The 20,008-nt window shown below is 35.4% G+C and overlaps 1 protein-coding gene across 2 annotated transcripts in view; it reads right to left on the minus strand.

The window, feature by feature from the left end:
- Positions 1-20,008, minus strand: part of SPAG1 (sperm associated antigen 1) — a 44,856-nt gene that overhangs the window by 9,162 nt on the left and 15,686 nt on the right. For both annotated transcript variants that reach the window (XM_075743622.1, XM_075743623.1), the window contains exons 8-14: positions 19,514-19,644; positions 18,910-19,016; positions 16,326-16,488; positions 9,745-10,170; positions 9,055-9,154; positions 5,847-5,999; positions 1,316-1,491 (exon numbers count right to left, since the gene is read on the minus strand). In XM_075743622.1, coding sequence (XP_075599737.1) covers positions 1,316-1,491; positions 5,847-5,999; positions 9,055-9,154; positions 9,745-10,170; positions 16,326-16,488; positions 18,910-19,016; positions 19,514-19,644 — 1,256 coding nt within the window. The remainder of the gene's footprint in view (positions 1-1,315; positions 1,492-5,846; positions 6,000-9,054; positions 9,155-9,744; positions 10,171-16,325; positions 16,489-18,909; positions 19,017-19,513; positions 19,645-20,008) is intronic.

The raw sequence follows: 20,008 nt of genomic DNA on the forward strand, positions 1-20,008 counted from the left end.
ATTTAATTGAGTTTAAATTATACATCAACATGCCTTATGTCTCTTAAATGAAATTCTCTGTAGCATTACTGCAGTTTAGTATGCACTATTATTCAAACAGTATATAAACCATACTATTACAAGTTTCTAGAACCATGCCTTATTCTTAAAAAAATGTCCAATTCTTATAAATGCACACATTTCTAAGTTGTCTGTTGTTTTACATCAAGTACAAATAAATTTAATGCTATCTGGGAGATCATCTTTAAAGTTATTAAATCTGTAGTGCCAGTAATCAGTACTCCCCTGCTCCCAATCCCTGGTCTGTCCCCTTGGTGCTGGGTGACAAGTGCCCAAGAGTGCAGATGCTTTGAGGACACGCACTATTGCAGTAATGCATTGTGGGCAGGTAACCCTATCACTGCTACGTATTTGGCCAGCAACCCAGTTACGCGTTGCAGCCCCCTCAGTGTTAATCAAAGTGAGATTATCTTCAGTATTACCTTTCTTTATATTGAAATAAACTCAAAGGGGAACCAATTAATAGTCAAGTAAGAGTAAAAAATGATACAGTTAAGGCCTTTGCAAAAAAAAAGAATGTTTAATGTCAATAAAAACTGAATCAGAAAGGTTCCTTCACCTGATTTACTGGAGGAGAAGGATGGAAACTGCAACGAAGGGGAAAAAAATCATGAGGAAGAAAAGCATCCTAAAGGAGTTAAGCACTCAGTGCTTATGTGTAAACAAGCCCAGAACTTACATCTTTGAAAGGTGACTACTAATTTGTCACTGTCAAAGTTAGAATCCAGCATTAAAAAGAAAAAAAGTTCTTCTATAGCCCATTACGCTAACTACTGGCCACCTAGAAGTCTGCCCTTTCAATTCTGAAGAGCTGAGCAATGCTTTCATGAACAACTAAATGACAGCTACAGATTATGCAGCTGATGATGTTACTGAGGTTGGGGTGTTTGTTTGGGTGGTGGTTTTTTTGGGGGAAAACTTATAACTGTACTATGGTGTCAGGGAAACTACCAATACTTGTGATAGGACTCAATATACTGCTGATGAGTATTTCTGCTATATTTTATTTTATATAACCTCAGAAATTACATGCTGCAAACTACATCACTTGGCTTAAAAAAATTTATCGTAACTGTGGCTCCATAAAGCACATTAAACCCAATCATGTAAATGACCATCGTCTAACTTGGCTTTTCAAAAATCTCTCTGATAAGTATTTTCTAAAGCAGTTTCTCTGACATTATTAAATCTTATTCCATTTTTCAATTAAAATAATTTTCTTTTTTGTATATATAATTGCATTAGCTATACATACGATTCATCTGCAACTGTTCTTCTCTATTGATATCTGTAGTACTTGTTGGCTGTTTCTCTGAAGTAAAGTTTCCTCCATCCCACCTGTGTAGCTGAGCAGCAACTGGGACAACTGGAATTGGTGACAGTTTCTCCCTCCAACTGGGACCATCCTGATCTATTAAAGTCTTTGTTATTCTGAAAGAGGAAAGCGCCGTCAACATGACTTTTCATATATATAGCTCATGCTTTTATAACCTACACCCAAATTAAATAATGCAATGTTCCCATTTTTCAAAAAACAGCTGAAGAATTATCCTTAGGACTAATTTAAAAAAAGATTGTCACAGCAGTCAATGGTATTGCACTCATTTACAATTTAGACTTTTTCCACTTATTAGAGTATTTATGCTAGCATTTAGAAGACAAGAAGCTGACTTCAGCATGATCTGTAAATATTTAAGTAAATGACTGATTTTGCAACTAAGGTCTAAATACTGCCTACCAGATGCAATAAATAGGCGAAAAAATGATGTATTTATTTTGTTTACTTTTCTCGGCTGTTCATAGGTGTTATTTGTAACAAATGCAGAGTACAATATCCCCAGAGTGTGGTACCTAAATTTGCCAATGGCAAATGAAACCTCTTATACAACAATTCTCCAAATAACTAATGCAGGTTATAAAGTAGGTGTTAAGTTGCATTTTATAGAACAGTCAGAAATTCATCAATCAATCATTCTTTATCCACAAAATACATAAAAACTGTTTGGTCTTTCTTAAACCAACACACCCACACACACACACCACCCACCCACCCCTCTCTTATATATGTCAACTATTTCTGCATGTGAGAGGTTCAATCCAAAATCCATTCACGTGGGAGTTTCCCATTGCTGTGATATATTTTGAGAAAGACCTAAGTAACAATAATGAGTAAAGCCATACCAGACTTCATGGAGCCATTATAATTTTTGTAGTGTATTTGAAAAAACAACAACTATTAATCAAATATGAGAATAACAGTGAGATAAACATCTTCTAATCTCAAAATGAGCTTAAGAGTCAAGTTCAATTGGAGCTAAGTCTAATATCTACTTTAACAAAGGAAAATTCTGAATTGAGTACTAAAGCAAGTCAGATTGCTACTATAGCAAATAAACCTGAAATTTGTGTATTAGGTGCATTACTACATGAATGCACATTAAAAAAAAAAATTAAGGAACTTGAATGTGACATGAAGAATGAGATAAAATGAGCATAAATTACCCAATGAAGTTTTCTTGCTTAATTTTGTTCTTTTAAAATATTTCAATAACAGCTATAAAACAAAAACAGTATAATAGTAGGCAACAGAGTCAGAGCACTCAGGACCAAATTCTTTTCTCATTAGGGTCTGACAGAAGAACCAATACAAGAAGCAGCACCTGTTCTAATCTTCTTCATTGTAAAACAGAAATTACCAAAATAATTTAGATTGTTATGGCTTAAAAATACTGTTTGTAGAGCTCTAAAATCTGTGATTTTATGTATTACATAATTTTGCACCAAACATACCATTTCTTATATTTTTAAATTGAAAGTAAGTTTCTTCAGACACAAAATATCACATTTGATAGTATTATCTAGTTGCTTTATTTGTTTTCTAAGTGAACATGATGAATATTTTTCTGCGTGTTAGATGCATATGCCCTTCCAGGGACTCTCCTCTACCTATATCATTACTAAGCAGTATTTTATAGGACATACCAACAAAGCAGCTTGTCCAAGTTCTGTTTTGCTCTAATTTTAGTAAAACTTGTTTTTAATGATGGTCTGGGTGAAATAGTTAAGAAAAATATGGCACACCATCATAAATTAAACAGCCCTAAGATTTACTCAAGTTATTTTGTTAGAGAACAAAACTGTACACTTCGTATTAAAAAAAATCCATTATGTTTAGGTATTTCCCATAGAAAGGAACAGAATAATTCTACAGTAAACCAGGACCCCATTGACTTCCTGTTTGATTTTTCTCCATTTGAGAACAAAAAATTTGATCTAATTCATCAAAAGCAACAGAAAGAACTCTGCAGTCTTTGATGATAGATCGACTTCTTGTAAGATAATAATCTAAGAATAATCTTTTGCAAAAACGTGCACCTGCATGCCACGGTTAGTTTAAAAAGCACACATATCTCATGCAAAAGCTGGGACAAATACACCCATTCCCCTCAACAACACCCTAACTTGACCCAACAATCTTGCAGTTTTGCAGTTTATCACAAATTTATCAGTACAGTACAATACTCATATGGAACTCTGTAATAAAAGCTCCCAAGCTATTTAATGCAATTTGCTAACTGATATTAAAGGAGTTGAGACAACTGGAACGAAACTTCAATTTAGTAAATGGAAATGCATAAAGATATTGCTCCACATTAGAGCTTCTGTATCTCTAACAGTGAAAAGCAAATAATAAAACACTCAATCAAGAGGAAATTAAAATACACAAAGTAGGAAAATCATGGATGTTCACAAAGCTGGGAAAATGCCACTAATTAAAAACGTGCTTGAAATGCATTTTCCTGTGACATGGCACACACCATTAAAAGAAACAGTCCTTCCAATTTATCTAGAAATCACCTCAGGATAACCAATAGACACAATTCAGTATCACCTAATCAACATCATAAATACTCACATAGCTCTTTATACTTGTTTTCAGTTGACTTTTCATAAAAATATGTACTTACATTCTTAATTATTTCCTTTTAATTGCAAAATGATCAGGAAAAGGCTTTACATTATCAGATAAAGGCTTTATATTAAAAATTCTACTACTCTTATGTGAGAATTATTAGAAATGTCAGACTGAACACGCGTTCGATTCTAAGATTTTTTGGAAAGCCTGCTTAGTTAGGTAAGTACAGGAAGACAAGCCTTAACATGATTTATCAAACCCATCCTCAGACACAAGTAGGATAATGAGTTTTTCCTGTGAGCTTCCTACAGCATCACCATCCAATTTCCCCCAGGAATGTAAAAACAAAGAAATCTCCAATAAAAGCAGGTTGTTAAGATCTGATATTCCTAATATATAAAAAAATTAAATTACATGTTAGGGTTCTCCTTTTAAGTTAAAAGGCAGTAGAGTAACTATCATATTTTGTTAAAATTCATTCTGAGAAAGGTCTATTACTTTGGAAATGAAAATTAATACTTTGGTAAACAATTTCAGTTTAATTCATAAATGATAAAATATTACAAAATAAATTATAGTAAAAGTTCAATTATGCAGGAGGTCTATGCTTTAGAAACTGAGAATTTGCAAGCAAAAATGAATTACCAGCAGAAGAGAAGAAGGAAGAAGCAGCTGAAATAAGGTGATGGGTTGCCAGGGAGGAAAGAGTAATGAGCAGTGAAGCTAAAAACTTAAGGAAGGCCTAGAGAGGAGAAAAGGAAGAGTGTTAAGGGTAAAAAAGGAAATAAGCTTATTACTAAGCAAGTTACAAGTCAAGGAGAAATATGAAAAAAGTATCTGCAGATAAAATAAGCCAAGATAAAAAAAAAGTGTAATAATCACACAGATATCAGGATGAGCAGCTATATCACCAATCCAAGAGGAGATCAGTAACAATTTGTTGTGTTACCAAAAATAAGACTTCTAAGAGAAGATGATAAAGTTTCATGATTTCCTCTGGCCACCTCTGGTCAAATAATCAGAATTTAAAGATATTGTGGACTTTTTAATGAAGTAATAATGTAAGTGCTCATGGCCTTGCCTTAAAAAGAAAAAAAGGTACTAGATTCCATTGTTAAAAGTCACATGCATGGGTTCCTGCTCAATGATTGATGGCTGTTCTGCTTTCGTAAATACTTTTTTTGCCCACTAAAAAAAAAAAAAAGGAAAGAAAAGGGAATGGAAAAGCTATCATGCACACACTGAAGTACTTACTATATGTTAATGAGAACACAATTACAATAGTGTGTCTACACTAATTTTGTACTATTAAAATATAATTATAGAAATTGAGACGTCTCTCTTGGCACCAAGAATTAATGTTGGAAGTATTAACACTTAAAAATAATGTTAAATTGTATTTTTTACACCTCTAAGCTTTATAGCCAACCACTGCATCAAGCTACTTCAGTGTCTACACAACTGCAACATACTGAAGGATTCACACTTAACATAAATCTCCAACTGTCACAGAAAGTGTGCTAATATGAAAAGGAAACAGAAATGTCACAGAAAAGGTATGAACCTTAAAGTATTACTTTACATGGTATCAAATACAAGTTAGGAAAGAAAACAAGTTGAAGTATCAGTAAAAAAAAGCCTTTAAAATATTACATTTTTAAAACATAAAGTGACCTACTGCTGGCAGAGAAAAACTGTGAAGCTATGGGAAAATAACTAAATGAAACAGCCAGTCCTCTAGTTGTAACGCACTAGTTATGACGACCCTGCCTCTGCAGGATACAGAACAGTGTGAGCATGTGAAACAAACAAAATTGAATTCTATTCTTCTATCTACTGATGAGAGTAGAAAATTTGTAAGTGGAGTTACCTATTAGCACTATCATTTGCTGCTTGGATGCTGCTGTCTATTTGTAGGACTGTTTTATAATCAATGTACGCCTGTCGATACCGCTCCATAGACTCATTTGCCATTGCTCGTCGTAGAAGAGGCTTAAGGGAAAATGGCTGAAGCTCCAGAGCTCTGGAGAAAACAAAAGAAAAATGCAGGATTGAAACAGAATAACTGAAATATTATTAATAAAACTATTTTATGATATATACAACTATCCATAACAACTTTGTGATTTTAGATGGGCCTTAGGGTAACATAACCAATGAAAATGGGACTAAGTGGTTTATATTAATACCCTAAATGACATGCAGTTATGAAATTGTTAGTGCTTTTACTACAAGTTATGCTACTTCAGTCCCTATCTTCCATCTGGAAAACTACTCTCATTACCAAGAAAAGATTAAAGTAATGGCAGCTGTTTAAGAGCAAAAGCTATTTTTCTTAAGTCATGCCTAGATATATATATGGTGCTTTTTCAGTTCTTCTTCCTTACATGGAAGTATGCATGTAAAAATTACATTGGGTAAGACATGAATATACACCTGTCGTCTTCTTGGCTTTTAGGTTTTTGTCTTTCTTTTGCCTGTTTACGCTTCTGATTGTGTGCCTGGTCAAAACTGAACTCAACCCCTGACACAGTGCAATCAGCACATGTGCTTTTCCAGTAAGATGAAGCAGCAGTCCACAAAGGCTTTATTTATTAAAGACTACCCTTTATAAATTAATGATTCTTGCCAAAGAGAAAAAGAGATAAACTTTGAAATACTGAAATTAAGATAAGTCTAGCCCATTAGATTTCATGGAATCATAATTCAGGCTGAGAGGTCCCTAGTCCAACCTTCTGCTACAGGTAGGGTCAGCTCTGAGATCAGACAAGGCTGCTAAGGGCTTTATCCAGTTGAGCCTTGAAAACCTCCAAAGGAATCTGCACAGCATCTCTGGGCACATGTTGCAACGTTCCCCATTGTTCATGGGGAAAATGTTTCTCCTAATACACAGGCTGAACCTTGTGTGCTTCAATTTTTGCCTGTTGTCTCTTGTCCTCCCACAATGCACTGTCAGAAAGAGGCAGGATCCATCCTCTGGATAATCTCCTCATAGGTACTGGCAGGCTGCTGTTAGGACCCCTAGAAGTCATTCTCCTCTAAGCTGAACAAACTCAGCTCCCTTGGCCTCTCCTCTCCAGGCAAGTGCTCCAGATTTCAGTCAACTAAGTGACATGTCACTGAACTCACTCAGGTTGATCACTATCTTTCTTGTACTGGGGAGGCCGAAAACCTCCAGTTATCATCAGAAGGGGATAATCACTTCCCTCCATCCACTGGCTGAGCTCATGTTTATAAGCCCAGGAGACTGTTGGCCACCTTTGCTGTAAATTGGCTTTGCACCATTAACTCCTCCTAAAGCTAGGGAAACAATGATTTCTAGAATAAACATTTCCAACATTCCATTTCTCTTTATGTTGCTGAATACAAATGAAAAATACAACAGTGCACATCACAGCCCTTACAAAACCTCTGCAAAAATGCTTGACATTCTGTAACTTAGAAGAATATTAATGCAATTTCAGGTTCCTTTACAATTTCAGGTTCATTTTCCAAAATGAAAGAAAAAAACCCAAAACAAAACCATAAATAAATTCAGGGGAAGATGACACTGCTTGAAGAATAGCATCAATGGGAACGGAAAACTACATTTCCAGGGTAGAATGCAAAGATAATGCAGCCAGGGACCAGACTACACCACGATACTAAATAAAGTAACATGAGTGCATAGGAGCCCTATTTCACCCTCTGTAACAAGAATCAAAGGCACTCCAAATCAGAGTCTTGAGACACAGAGATCCAGCAGAGGGTTTTTGATACACTTCTAAGCCCTAAATAGCTAAAACTTAATAAAAGATAAATGTTCAATACTTATTTTTATATCATGAATATATGCACTACACCATTTTTACTCTGAAATCAAGTAACCTATTCATAGATAATCCTTTATATTGTGTGGCCTAGAGGAGATTTAATTGACATTGCTTAATTTGTGTGTTTGCAGTTTTACAGTTCTGCTTCCCAGTATCTAAATTATTTCTACCTCCATTGTGTTCACTAAGCATTGCCTGTCCTTGTGTAACCAGAAAATATGCAGTACTTCAAGGACACTGTCATTAAGTAGTAAGAAAATAAGCTTCCAATTGGTAAGAATACAAAACCTTTGTATTACTCATTTCAGTTGAAGTCTTACGTACTTCAGACCTCCTGAACAGAAAAATGTGATGGCTGTTAAGTATGCCATCTTGTTTTATGGTAGTGCATCTGTTCTAACAAAATACTGTTAACAAGTCAAGTTTTTTCAGATGACATTTTCAGAAAACTTTTCGGTCAGGTAGAATATATGCAGTAAGTCAAATCTTTGGTTAATGCAAAGTTACATGCATATTTGATTTTTAGTTTTGGGGTTTTTTTTTAACAGTTGGGTTGTGCCGTAAAAAACCAAACTGGTTAATTAATATGATTTCTAACTGTCTTGGGATCCTTTTTTGCACCTTAAGCCTCAGTCTCACTAACCCTATCTATAAAAATATATAAAAAAAGACATCTAGAAATACAGTAATAGCTTAGTGGAAGGCAGTGTTTGGAACTTACTGAAGGTGTCTGATCCTCTCTAACTCCTGTACCCTTAAAAGCCACAATAAGTAGAAAGGGTTTTAGCTCAACTCCTGAACAGCTGTAATTACTGTTTGTAACTATGCCAAGTATATATTTAAAAAGAACTAAACCGAAACAACAAACCGAACACAGAGAACACATACACCATATACATGCGTGAAAGCAATTTGCAATACTGTGATAAGCATCTGGCTTAACAAAGCTTTTACATATAAGTTTCTATAAGGCATCACTGAAGTAAGCCTGCTTTTAAATTAAAAAAATTTAACCCTGCTATGCATTTCTGTGTACACAAGAAGCCTAACAACTGCCCTCACACAGTCAGACAGTAATTTAGAAGTTACTCCTTCCTTAGGTTCCATGTGATTGTTTACATAAGTGACAAAGATATCTGTCATTCAGACAGGGAATCAGACTTTATCAAAGATTGTTCTAAGTCAAACTGCAATAACAATGTATCAGTTAAAATGTTTAATCATCATCAGGAATGCTGTTGCTCTACATGGGAGGTTGCAATTTACCTGTTACAATCCTGAATGCAGTTATTGCAGTTGCCTTCTTTGAGGTAACACGCTGCTCTGTTGGAGTACAAGATACTTAAATCATCTGGACTTTGTCCTCCTACAAGAAGTTACAATTAAAATCAAAGACCATTACTAAAATGACATTCAGGAATTAAAGACTTGCATAGTGTAAGGTGCACTGCAGTGATGCAGTTTGCTGACAATGCAAAGCTGTAAGGAGCTTTCCTTTATAATTTTCTTCACTGTGAGGGTGGTGAGGCACTGGAACAGGTTGCCCAAAGAAGTTGCGGATGCCCCCTCCCTGGAAGTGTTCAAGGCCAGGTTGGATGGGGCTTTGGGGAACCTGGTCTAGTGGAGGGTTTCCCTGCTGATGGCAGGGGGGTTGGAACTAGAGGATCTTTAAGGTTCCTTCCAACCCAAACCATTCGATGATTCTGTGTCACCTATAATACGTAATTATTCAAACACATAAATAAAAGTAAACAGCTCTGCTCCAAGGAAGTTAAAAGATTATTTCACTCATCTTCCTATATTCAGTATCACATGAATTACCCTCTACTGACAATGACTAAGAATTCACTGCACAGTAACTCCTGCCAAAAATCCGAGGATAGGTTAGTTCATTTGTAGTTCCTTTTAATAATCTAAACAATAATCCTAAATTTAATTATAAGGTATCGCACTCACCTAGACCGATGACATACTCAATTGCTTCTGAGTATTTGAGCACAGCTTCTCCAAACTGTCCACTCTTAAATAACTCGTTTCCTTCACTTTTTAGTTTTGCTGCAGTAGGAGGAAGTGAAGTAGAACTGCCACCACCACCCGACTGAGACTCAGCTCCGTGCGATTTGGAGCTCTCAGCTTCAGGGCTTTCACTCTTTTGATCACTGTGTAAATAGCCATTAACTTCACCTTCATGGTCTGATAAATGCTTTTGTGATTTTTTCTCTGATGTCTCTTTTTTTAATCCGCACTCAGTGGATTCCTTCTGCTTCTGTGTGTCTCTGTCTTCCGCCTTACTGCCACCTCCTTTGCTGTGAAACTTTCTGTGCGCGTTCCCCATTTCAGCCTCCTCAGTAGCCGCCTCTCCTCCTACTGGCACGCCAATTTCTACAAGGAAGTTAATGAGCTGAGTTAGAGCTTGCATCATCAGAAGAAACTATCATCCTGGCAAAAGAGGGGTGTACAGCCAAAGAACTGGGTACCAAATCCTCTAAGCATCTTAATGTTATGAAGATGTATTTGCCTCAGAAAACGCTTCCAAGAACACGGAAAAAATCCTACTTACATATAAGTTGCAATTATTACTGAGAACATGTCACAGTGAAATCTCACTCCTCCTTGCTGGGCACATTGTGAACCCCTGTTCTGTAGTGTCAGAATGGTACAGAGTTCACCTTGAAATTAACTCTTTAAATGCTGGCTAGCACAATGCTGATACTTTGATTTTCCATGACCAAATCAAAATGCTTGCATGTTCCGATTAGAACACATAGCTAACAAACCAGTAATGTACACTTCCAAACTCTCCTCAAATACAACATAGGAGGGATCAAAGCTTAAAAATCATTCTCAAAAAGATTTCATTTAAACATAATGTCAAAAAGAATTTACAGAGAGTTCAGATCATTCAATTTTCATTACTATTATTAATTTAATTAGGAAAAAATATAATAAGGGTAGCAGATATTAACATACATAATTTCCTTATTCACCTGAATTCCTAACAGATGACCACCACAGTATTCAAATACAGATTTTATCAGAAAGCCTGACTCTTGATACTACCATTCACGCAAAGGCAACCATGTGGTTTTGTACTCTCAATTTAGATGCTGGGTTTTCACCTTCACTTAACTGGATGTGCTCATCTGTCCAACAGATTTTTGTCATGCCTTTATATATGGGAGTGATACCGCCAACTGACAACTAAACTTCTGAAGGTGACTAAATATGGATGAACTCCAGGTTGTTCCAAATTACAGAAAATATGGTTTTAATGCACAAAATGTTATTGAAATGAAACTGAACAGGATGGGAAAGAATAAGATTTTTAAAATCAATAGATTCTCTAGTGCCTAACAGACAAAAGCTCCAACTACATCCTTCCTAGCTGTGGTGTCTGTTTTAAAATACTATGTTTAATAATAAGTTCATACTGCATAGTAGGAACAATGATAGGATAAATCAATTCTACCCACACAAACATTTTTCTAAAACTTAAAGTAAATTATTTATATTTGAGACTTCCATCCATCAAATTTGGTAGCATCAAATACACCAAAAAGGTTTAAGGTCTGTTTGGTAGGGAGGATGAAGGCAGATGAGTTAAGATAGTAGTACTATAATAATAATTTCGTTAGGATACATGCTAAAATACTTTTATTTTACATCCACCAAAACAGGCAATAGTCCGTATATCTTCTACTAAAGAAAAGGAAAAAAACAGTTTTAAATGTCACAAACAGGTGATAGGACAAGTTTTTTAGAAAACATTCTACATCAAAACACTCTTGAAAAGGATCCCAACTGCTAGAGACAATGAAAAAACAAGAAAGACAGATAATGTGTGATGCGAATGTGAATGTCATTAATGCAAACATCATTTCCTGAATACAGGAGAAAATTTCCTGAAGATGAAGTGCACAGAACCAATCCTGGATTAAACAGGAAACATTTATAGCATTCAGAGTCCCCCTGAAAATAAGAATACTCATAATTAACTTGTTTAGCTGTCAGGTCATGTAATTGTCTAAATATTTCTGGACTGAGTAAACACCACGCACAAAATTGTACAGATATGTTTCTCAAATCTAATTCTCACTGTCTTTCAGTTTCAGTGTTTATAACATAAACAATATTCCTGTATTGATCTCTACAGAGAAATGTATTCATGAAAGCAGTATTCTGGGCTTTGCCTTAAAAAAAAAAAATCAGCAATTATGAACTTTTTTTTTAAAAAAAAAAAGAAATTCTAGATACATTATAAATGCCAAGAAAAGTTAAAGAAAGGTACTGAAAAGTATGGATAGGATTTTAATTGGAATGACAACAAATACAAACTAGAAAGAATTTTAGTTCATGTTAGTACTAAACTAAGGAACTTAAAATGGATGGACTGTCATCAAACAAAAGCCACTGAATACTCCAAAAGGAATATTTGAAGTACTTTTTTGTAATGGATGACATCATCTTTTATTTAAAATTAATTTCCAGCTACACAAAGTACTTATCCTCCAGAAGCATAGCACAAGAATAGTGGTAGCAGAATGAAAAGCAACATATGTAACTTCAGTTCACAATGAATTCGCCTATTATGAAGCCAGGAAACATTTTCAACTCTTTCATCTGCTCTGGACTAGCTACATATGAAGGCAACTGTAATGGTCCAAATCTCCATGGATTAATTTTTAATAATTTAAAATAATTTTTGCTTTTGTGCCACACATGGTCAGCAAATATGTGTTTTGTATTACGTGTTCTTGGTTTAGCTGATTGAGATTGTACCTGGATTGTTCTGAGCCAGAACATATAGCGAACAGACTTCTTGAATAACTCTGATCTCTGACTGCTTAGGAGCAGTCTTTGTTCATAAAGAACATGAAAAGATTTACTGGTCAACATTTATACTGACACTGTCATTGAGGGTTTTTCTTAACTTCAGGATATACACTACAAATACAATTCTAGAGTTAATTTTCAATGCTGTTTCTTTTAACGTGATCTAAAGTCTCGTACTGCTAGCTTGCAATAGAGCTGAAAAGCCACAGTAGGTTGGGCCCCATTGTGCTAGACACTAGACTAATTAACTATAAATGAAAGCCCCTTCTTCAGAGAGTTTACAATTCCAAAAATCAAAAACAGCAAATGACCAAGCACAATGAAAAGAGGATCAAGGAATACAGAATAACTATTATATTGGATAACAAAGTGGCCAAATGTCATCCTCATCAATAAGGCTTCTAACCATAAGAAGAACAGACACAGTCAATTATTCAAGGCAAAGAAACTTCCTATTACAGTAAAATTCTAGTCCCAGAGATTACTACAATTTAAGATTTGGACAGGTGCAAATTCATACATGGCATAAAGGCCAAGCAAGAGAGGATACAGAGCAGCCAGTAAGCATTAACCAGCAGATAACATCTCAATTATCTCAGAGCCTCAGTGGTAGAGGAGAGCAGAAAACAATACTAGGAATGCCAAAAAAACAAGATCAAGCACAACTGATCACTTGAGTAGGAAAGAGCTCTAATTGTCTCCTAACCAATAACCTTTGCTTCTCAACAAATCAGAAACTTCGACATACAAATCTAAGACTTTACTCACTGTTCTCTGTGAAAAGTCATGAAACATTAATACATACGTTGATGAATTATCTGTAACATCAAATAAATGTTTCATTATTCCGCATGGAATAATTCAAGGGAAAGTAAAAATGTAAAGACAAAGAATCCAGTTTTATTCGAAGATGTCCATTTCATAAAACATGTTTAGAAAATCAAGAAGATAAATTCAAAGACTGTTATCAATGCCTATTTGTTTTGGAAAGCTGTAAATCATTATGATGACAGTTCCATTTACTTAAGGGCAGAAAGCCCATTACTTCAGAGAAACCATGATACATGGTCAAGACCAGCCGAGAACACAGAACAGAATTCATCAAGGATGCAGAGAGTTTTCGTACCTGTTCAGCTCCTCACAATATTCCCAAAAAAGGACGATCTAGTGAAAGAAAACAGTCACAAGGTAATGGACTGATATAAGGAGAAGCTCTTTAATCTAAGAATGGTTCCAAATCACAGTACTGTCATGTTCAATGACAAAGACTTTTATTTGGTGCTATCAAGTAGAAAATAGACTGAAAAAAAACCCCACAGAGTAATTCTCTGTGGCCAACTGCTGTGGCATCAAGTAAATTTAATACAACATAGGCAGTGAAACTAGAAGTCAGATGAAAGATTTAACACAAAAGAAAAAGACGTGTGCTGATTCAGTGTACCAAACCAGCTATCTCAAGGTGCACAAAACAGGAGGACACATACAAAAATTTTAAAAATACATATCCTGAATTGGGATAAAGGTCTCATCCAGAAGAATAATATTTTCTCCACCTCTAAAGTATAATAAATAAACCATGCACAAAGAAAACACTCTCTAGGCAATATCTTTTCCCATGGTCAACTCACAAAACATAGCTTTGTCTGTTAAGAGGTTTCTTGTATGTGCACAATTTAAAGAGAGATCTGTTGTCATCTTTAGCAATAACAGGTTGAGAAATAATAATTTTAAAGCTAACTTAGACTTTATTTGTTTAAATGCACTCTCCTTTTTATGAATAAATATTTCCTAAATTTCAGAACTGTTTACTACAATGTTTTTTTAATTATTGTAATAGATCAAGTAAATACCACACAATTCAGCAGATTTTTATTAATTAAAAGTGGCTATTTAAAATACATTTATTTTATTTATCTTTAAATGATATTTATCACTTGAGATTATAACTTCTATAAACATGTCAAAATACCAGGCGCTTTGGTCAAGTATATACATGATTTTTAGTTTTTACAGTACCTGAGTACTAGTTTTTACAGTCTCCAGGATGTAAGCAATTTTCCATTTCTATTGTATAAAAAGGATTTTATTTACTTTTGCTTTCAGATACATAGAACAGACACTACACTCTTTATTTAGACTGTTTTGTTCAGAGCTGAGAAATCAACTCTTCAGAGCTAAAGAAAAAAAAATTGTTTTCTTCCAATCTCTAAATTATAAGTTTAGTAGGAATGCATGAGGCTTACCAACTAGAATGTGAAATAAATTTGACTACATGACTGGACAAATGGACTACTGGACTGACTGTGATTACATGACTAGATGTATAGAAGACATATAAAACGCGCAGTCTACTTAATGCTGTTAGGTTCACAGAACATAACAGATTTATTCAATTACTGAACTGACTTTGTTTCCAGTTGTACTTTGAAATACAGAGCAATCTATGAAGAGCCTTGCCTCCTAAATCTCAAAAATACTTATGTGTATCACATGAACACTTCTGACACTGACGTCAGTTGACAATCTTCCCTATGTTTAAAAGCCTAACCTTTCATCAATGAATGGGAGTCTTCCTATGGAGCTAGAAGGCACTTAGTCATCTGAATGCTCCCAATGGAAAGTAACCCCCAATTAACTAATATTTAAGGCTAGGGACATGATCCATCCTTTCTTCAAGGCTTTCAGCTGAGGAGATTTAGTGGATACCTACTGATTTTGAAAAATATATTTTCCTTAAATTTTTGTGCAAATAAATGCATTATTAAATCACACATGTACAGTCTAATATTCATAGGCCATGGAAAACACAAAAACCACAGTTGTCATGCTACATTACCTTAAAGAACCAACAGAAAGTAGAATGGGTGGAAATCAACCCAGGGATGTTATTCTGTTGCAGGTTGGAGGAGGCCAGACATGCAGCTGAATCTAAAAGCAACCTGCCAGTGCAAGCCTCAACAGCCCCTGCTGTCTCAGTTCCTCCTAAAACTCATGTATTCCAATTATGCCAGTAGTTTCATCTCAGCAGTCTTGCAGTTAGTCACACATTAATCCAGGAATGGGAGCTGCACTTCAACTGCTTGTAAACTACATACAGTACACATTGTTTACCTCTAATATATTCTTTATATAATAATATAAATATTATTAATATATACTACAGCACCTGTGTGCTCCAAACCCCCTTCCCACCCACCCCCCAATAAATTGATAGTTTTCAAAGCTATCAAAACAACAACAAAAAATCAAATTACATGCTACTTGATCATTTTTACACCCTTTGATCCAATCAAGGGAGGAAAAAATGCAGAACTAAAATGTATGGTGGCAAGGCAGGAGAGCTATGTAAGAGACAGAGATAAGAAACACAAAATGTTCTGTAACACCAGAAGAAATTCCCAACTGGGTCCACATCAAAGGATAGCTATAAAACTACACAGGACACAGGGAAGAAGGTGATTTATAGCAACATTTTCCATCTGACTCTGTTATACCTTTTCTAGAAATAATTCCAAAGATGTGTAATAAAACTGGATTTTAGATTTCACACTCAGATCAAGTTTAAGTAGCGAATGTAATTTTAGTCTTCAAACAGGCAAAATTCTTTGCAAGCAAACATGGAACTGTGTGAATAAACATTGCAATATCAAAGGCAATATTTTTTTCCTCAGGTTAAAATTAAATAGAAAATGACATGACATTACTTTTCTCTCTACCGCTTCTTTCACGTTCTTCTGTATTTTCCCCTCTTTCTTCATCATCTTCTGAATCCTCTATATCTTGAATAAGTATTCTTCTTCCTTTGCCTTGAGTCTCAGATACAGGCTTTAAACCTTTCAGTTTCTTCTCAATCTCTACCAGATTTTTCTGCAATAGAGAAAAAACAGCAATAGCAGAAGCTTTTTTTAATAGGTATATAAATTGTAATTTATATACAGAAAATATATTCTGTTAAATAATCCACATAAGATCCTGAAGAACTATTGAGATGTCACCAATATAAAAACAGAGAAAATAAATGTGACTTTTCCAAGAGTCAGTATCAAAACCAAGATTAACACTCTATTTCTGTCTCTCAGAAGATATCACAGATATAAATAAGTACTTTTCTTGAATTAACTGCTTAAGCAAAAAAAAAAAAAAATTAAAAGGAAAAAAAGTAGATTGTACTACTGTGATATCTGGCATGGTCTACTCAGAAGAGACACATGGAAAACAGGCTCCTTCCAGAATTACCAAAAAAGCCTAAGATCAGTTTATCAAAATTTATGCTATGGAGAATTTGGTGTCTGATGGTTATCTGATGGAGGAATGTAATTGATGGAACTAGAACCAAAAGAGACAACAATTTCTTAGCAGTGTAGTAGAAGGACACTGTTGAATAATGAAAAGGTTTTCTCCTTTTGTAAGAACTGCAAATTAGATCAAACAGCCTCTCATTGCATAAACATTTTTTGATTACTTAAAAAAAAAAATACTCCATCTGCACTTCACACTTTCAGAGCAAAGACAGACATTTTGCACTATTCAGAATAGTGCATAATGTCAACATTATGCACTATTCTGAATTTAATTCAATGCTGTACAAGAAGTGCCATTTCAGTACTTACTTTCTCAAGAAGAAGATAAAAGAAGGACAGGAACAAGCAAAGATTCATGTGGACAAAGTACCTTGAAGAATTCCAGTTACTGACAAGCAATTTACCTTTATTTTAGTGACTCTGCACATAAACATTCACTCTGCATGTGTTCCATACATTCATATTTAGGTCAAGAGGGTTTGGGGAATTCTCCAAGCAAAGAGCAACTCAAAACCCAAAGCACCCTATCACCTCTAGGTGCCTCAGCCAAGGCATAATAGCTGGCACAGATAAGGACAAAGTACAGACATCTGCTTTCAGCTACCGAAGTATTGCTCAGCAAAGCTACTAGTGTATTTGGATCTCTGGAAGAGTGTACTCGAAATGAGTAAGTATCTTCTGTTTGGTATTATAAGAAGTCTCAGCACAGCCTATTTGATAATCCTTTCACAAAGACTGTTGTGGAGTTTGTCAACACAGACTCACAAGCTATTTAGTAGTTCAGTCCTATAAACAACAACAAAAAACCCCAAAACCCCAGAAGTTCTTTTAGAACTCAAATCTAGAGAGGCAGGTGTTTAAAAAGAAAGAAACGGGAGGGAAGGAAAAAAAAAAAAGGCAGGCAGGTTGATTCATTGGTTGATGTGAAACTCAGGAACTATTCTGGACAGAAATTTAGCTCCAAGAACACCCTAAAAAGGATGAAAGCTGTATCTAGTGAATTTTACATAACAGGCACTGACCTCTCGCACTGGTGCGAGTAATAGCAGAGATCAAATAACTCCATGGAAGGAAGCAGCAATCAGCAAGCTGCTAGCAGCTCAAAATGTGCCACCAGTAAGAGCTGAACAGAATTCAGCTGAGGCACAGCATCCAGAAGTCATACATAAAAAATGTGGGAGGGTAGCAGTATGATAGATTCCTAATTAACAGGCAAAGAGCAGTTTAGTATCAGAACTAGCTAGTACTGAAGATTCTCAGGACATGTACAGTCCAAATGCAAGGACTGGGTTCTAACCCACAAAACACCCCTAAGAAGATACCAATGAAATGACACGAACAAATCCTTTCCTACATAGCTGAAGTAATAGTAGTGCAAGGACCACATCTGACCTTGAGTTTCCAAAGAAAGCATCCAGCTTTCTTAGATCCAAAATTGGCTAAGAAGGGTTCAGATTCATCAGAAAGTATGAAAAGTTTTTCATTCTAGCCTGGAGGTGAGAAATGAGTATTCATAACATCACACTGAAGTGAGGACAGAACCCAGGTCCTCTCCTTTTGGTTTAACTCTACCTTTACAACAATAAAAGCCTGGCATCTCTCTTGAATTTTTCTTGTGAATTATGTGTCAAACTTAACTACATCTAACCCAATGGATCTTCTTGAGAGAAATTTCCAAATAACTTTGATCAGCTAAGACACTAATACTGTAAGTATATTCAGTGGCAAAATTAAGGCACCTAAATTACACTGCTATAGAAGACCTATAGGTTCTCACAATTAAGTAGTGAACAGAGTATCTGGTCACATTCAAGTACCTAATTTCCACCACAGGCACCTATGTGGTCTCAGGAAACTGATCACTGGCACAGTAGCTCAAGTGTGCCCTCAAAACTCATATTCAAATCAAACAACATAAACTGTACTCACTTTATGCTACAACTGCATACATCCTCTTTCTAGTCATATTCAACCCATTTATCTTTACCTTAACTATAGTGTTTTCTGGTTCAACACATAATACTTTGTTCAGATCCTCTATAGCTGGCTGGTAATTCTGCAGCTGAATGTGTACAGTGGCACGGCGCATCAAAGCTACAAAGGAACAAAGTATATTACTGATGTATTTAAAGCCTAAGGCGAGTAACAATACACTATTTTTTCTAGACATATTAAGTGTAAAACATTTTTTTAAATTCTGCATTTACTTCATGATCCTGCACTAGTAATAACTGCTCTCTTGATCATTTTTAACAATGCAATTTCATGACACCTTTTGAGATAGCGATCATGAATTGCGAAGCATCTTTTCTTATACAAGAGTGCTTCCGGTTATCATTTAAAGAACAAGAGATAGCCCCATGCTACTGCGTAAGAATACACATCACAGATCAACAGGATGGACTGCATAAAACTTCTTTGACCCCCAAAATACTGTTAAAATTACCTTGGGGAACTACTCTGTTTCCTTCTTTATCCTTGGACTTGATCTAAAGCTCAGTGAAGTCAACTAACAAAATGAATGGATATGTACTATTTTATTTGCTAGAAATAAACTAATATATAGGAGGACAAGTTTATGTTCTACTTACCTTTTACGTTGCCAGGGTCCATGTCTAATACCTTCTCACAATCCTGCAAAGCACTGTCCCAGTCCTGAAGTTTGATTTCTGCTTGAGCTTTGTTATTATATGCAGCTGCGGTGGGTATTACCGATATACTCCTGAAAAAAGGGAGTATTGACCATGGTGGGCTCATAGTTAGAAAACCTGAATGCAGAAACACTTCACTATTGGAAGCTGAAAACAGTATTATAACAATATTAATACTGATATTCTAACCACAATAGTGGTTGGAAATTCCTTCCTGTGACATCAGGGGCAACCATCCACCAACTAGATTTACCATCTTCAGAAGTCTGTTGCTTGCCAGGGCTCAGATCTGAGATGTTGCAGAGAAGATGCCACGGCTCATCTGTCCCTTAAACTATTAACTCTTGTTCCATCGATGTAGACTCGACTGAAACTGCCAAATGAAACCTTTGAGAGTATTAAGAGTAACTGCAGAGCTCTGGAGGCTATGATGAA

This window comes from Balearica regulorum, chromosome 2, assembly GCF_011004875.1.
Source record: "Balearica regulorum gibbericeps isolate bBalReg1 chromosome 2, bBalReg1.pri, whole genome shotgun sequence".
NCBI lineage: Eukaryota > Metazoa > Chordata > Aves > Gruiformes > Gruidae > Balearica > Balearica regulorum.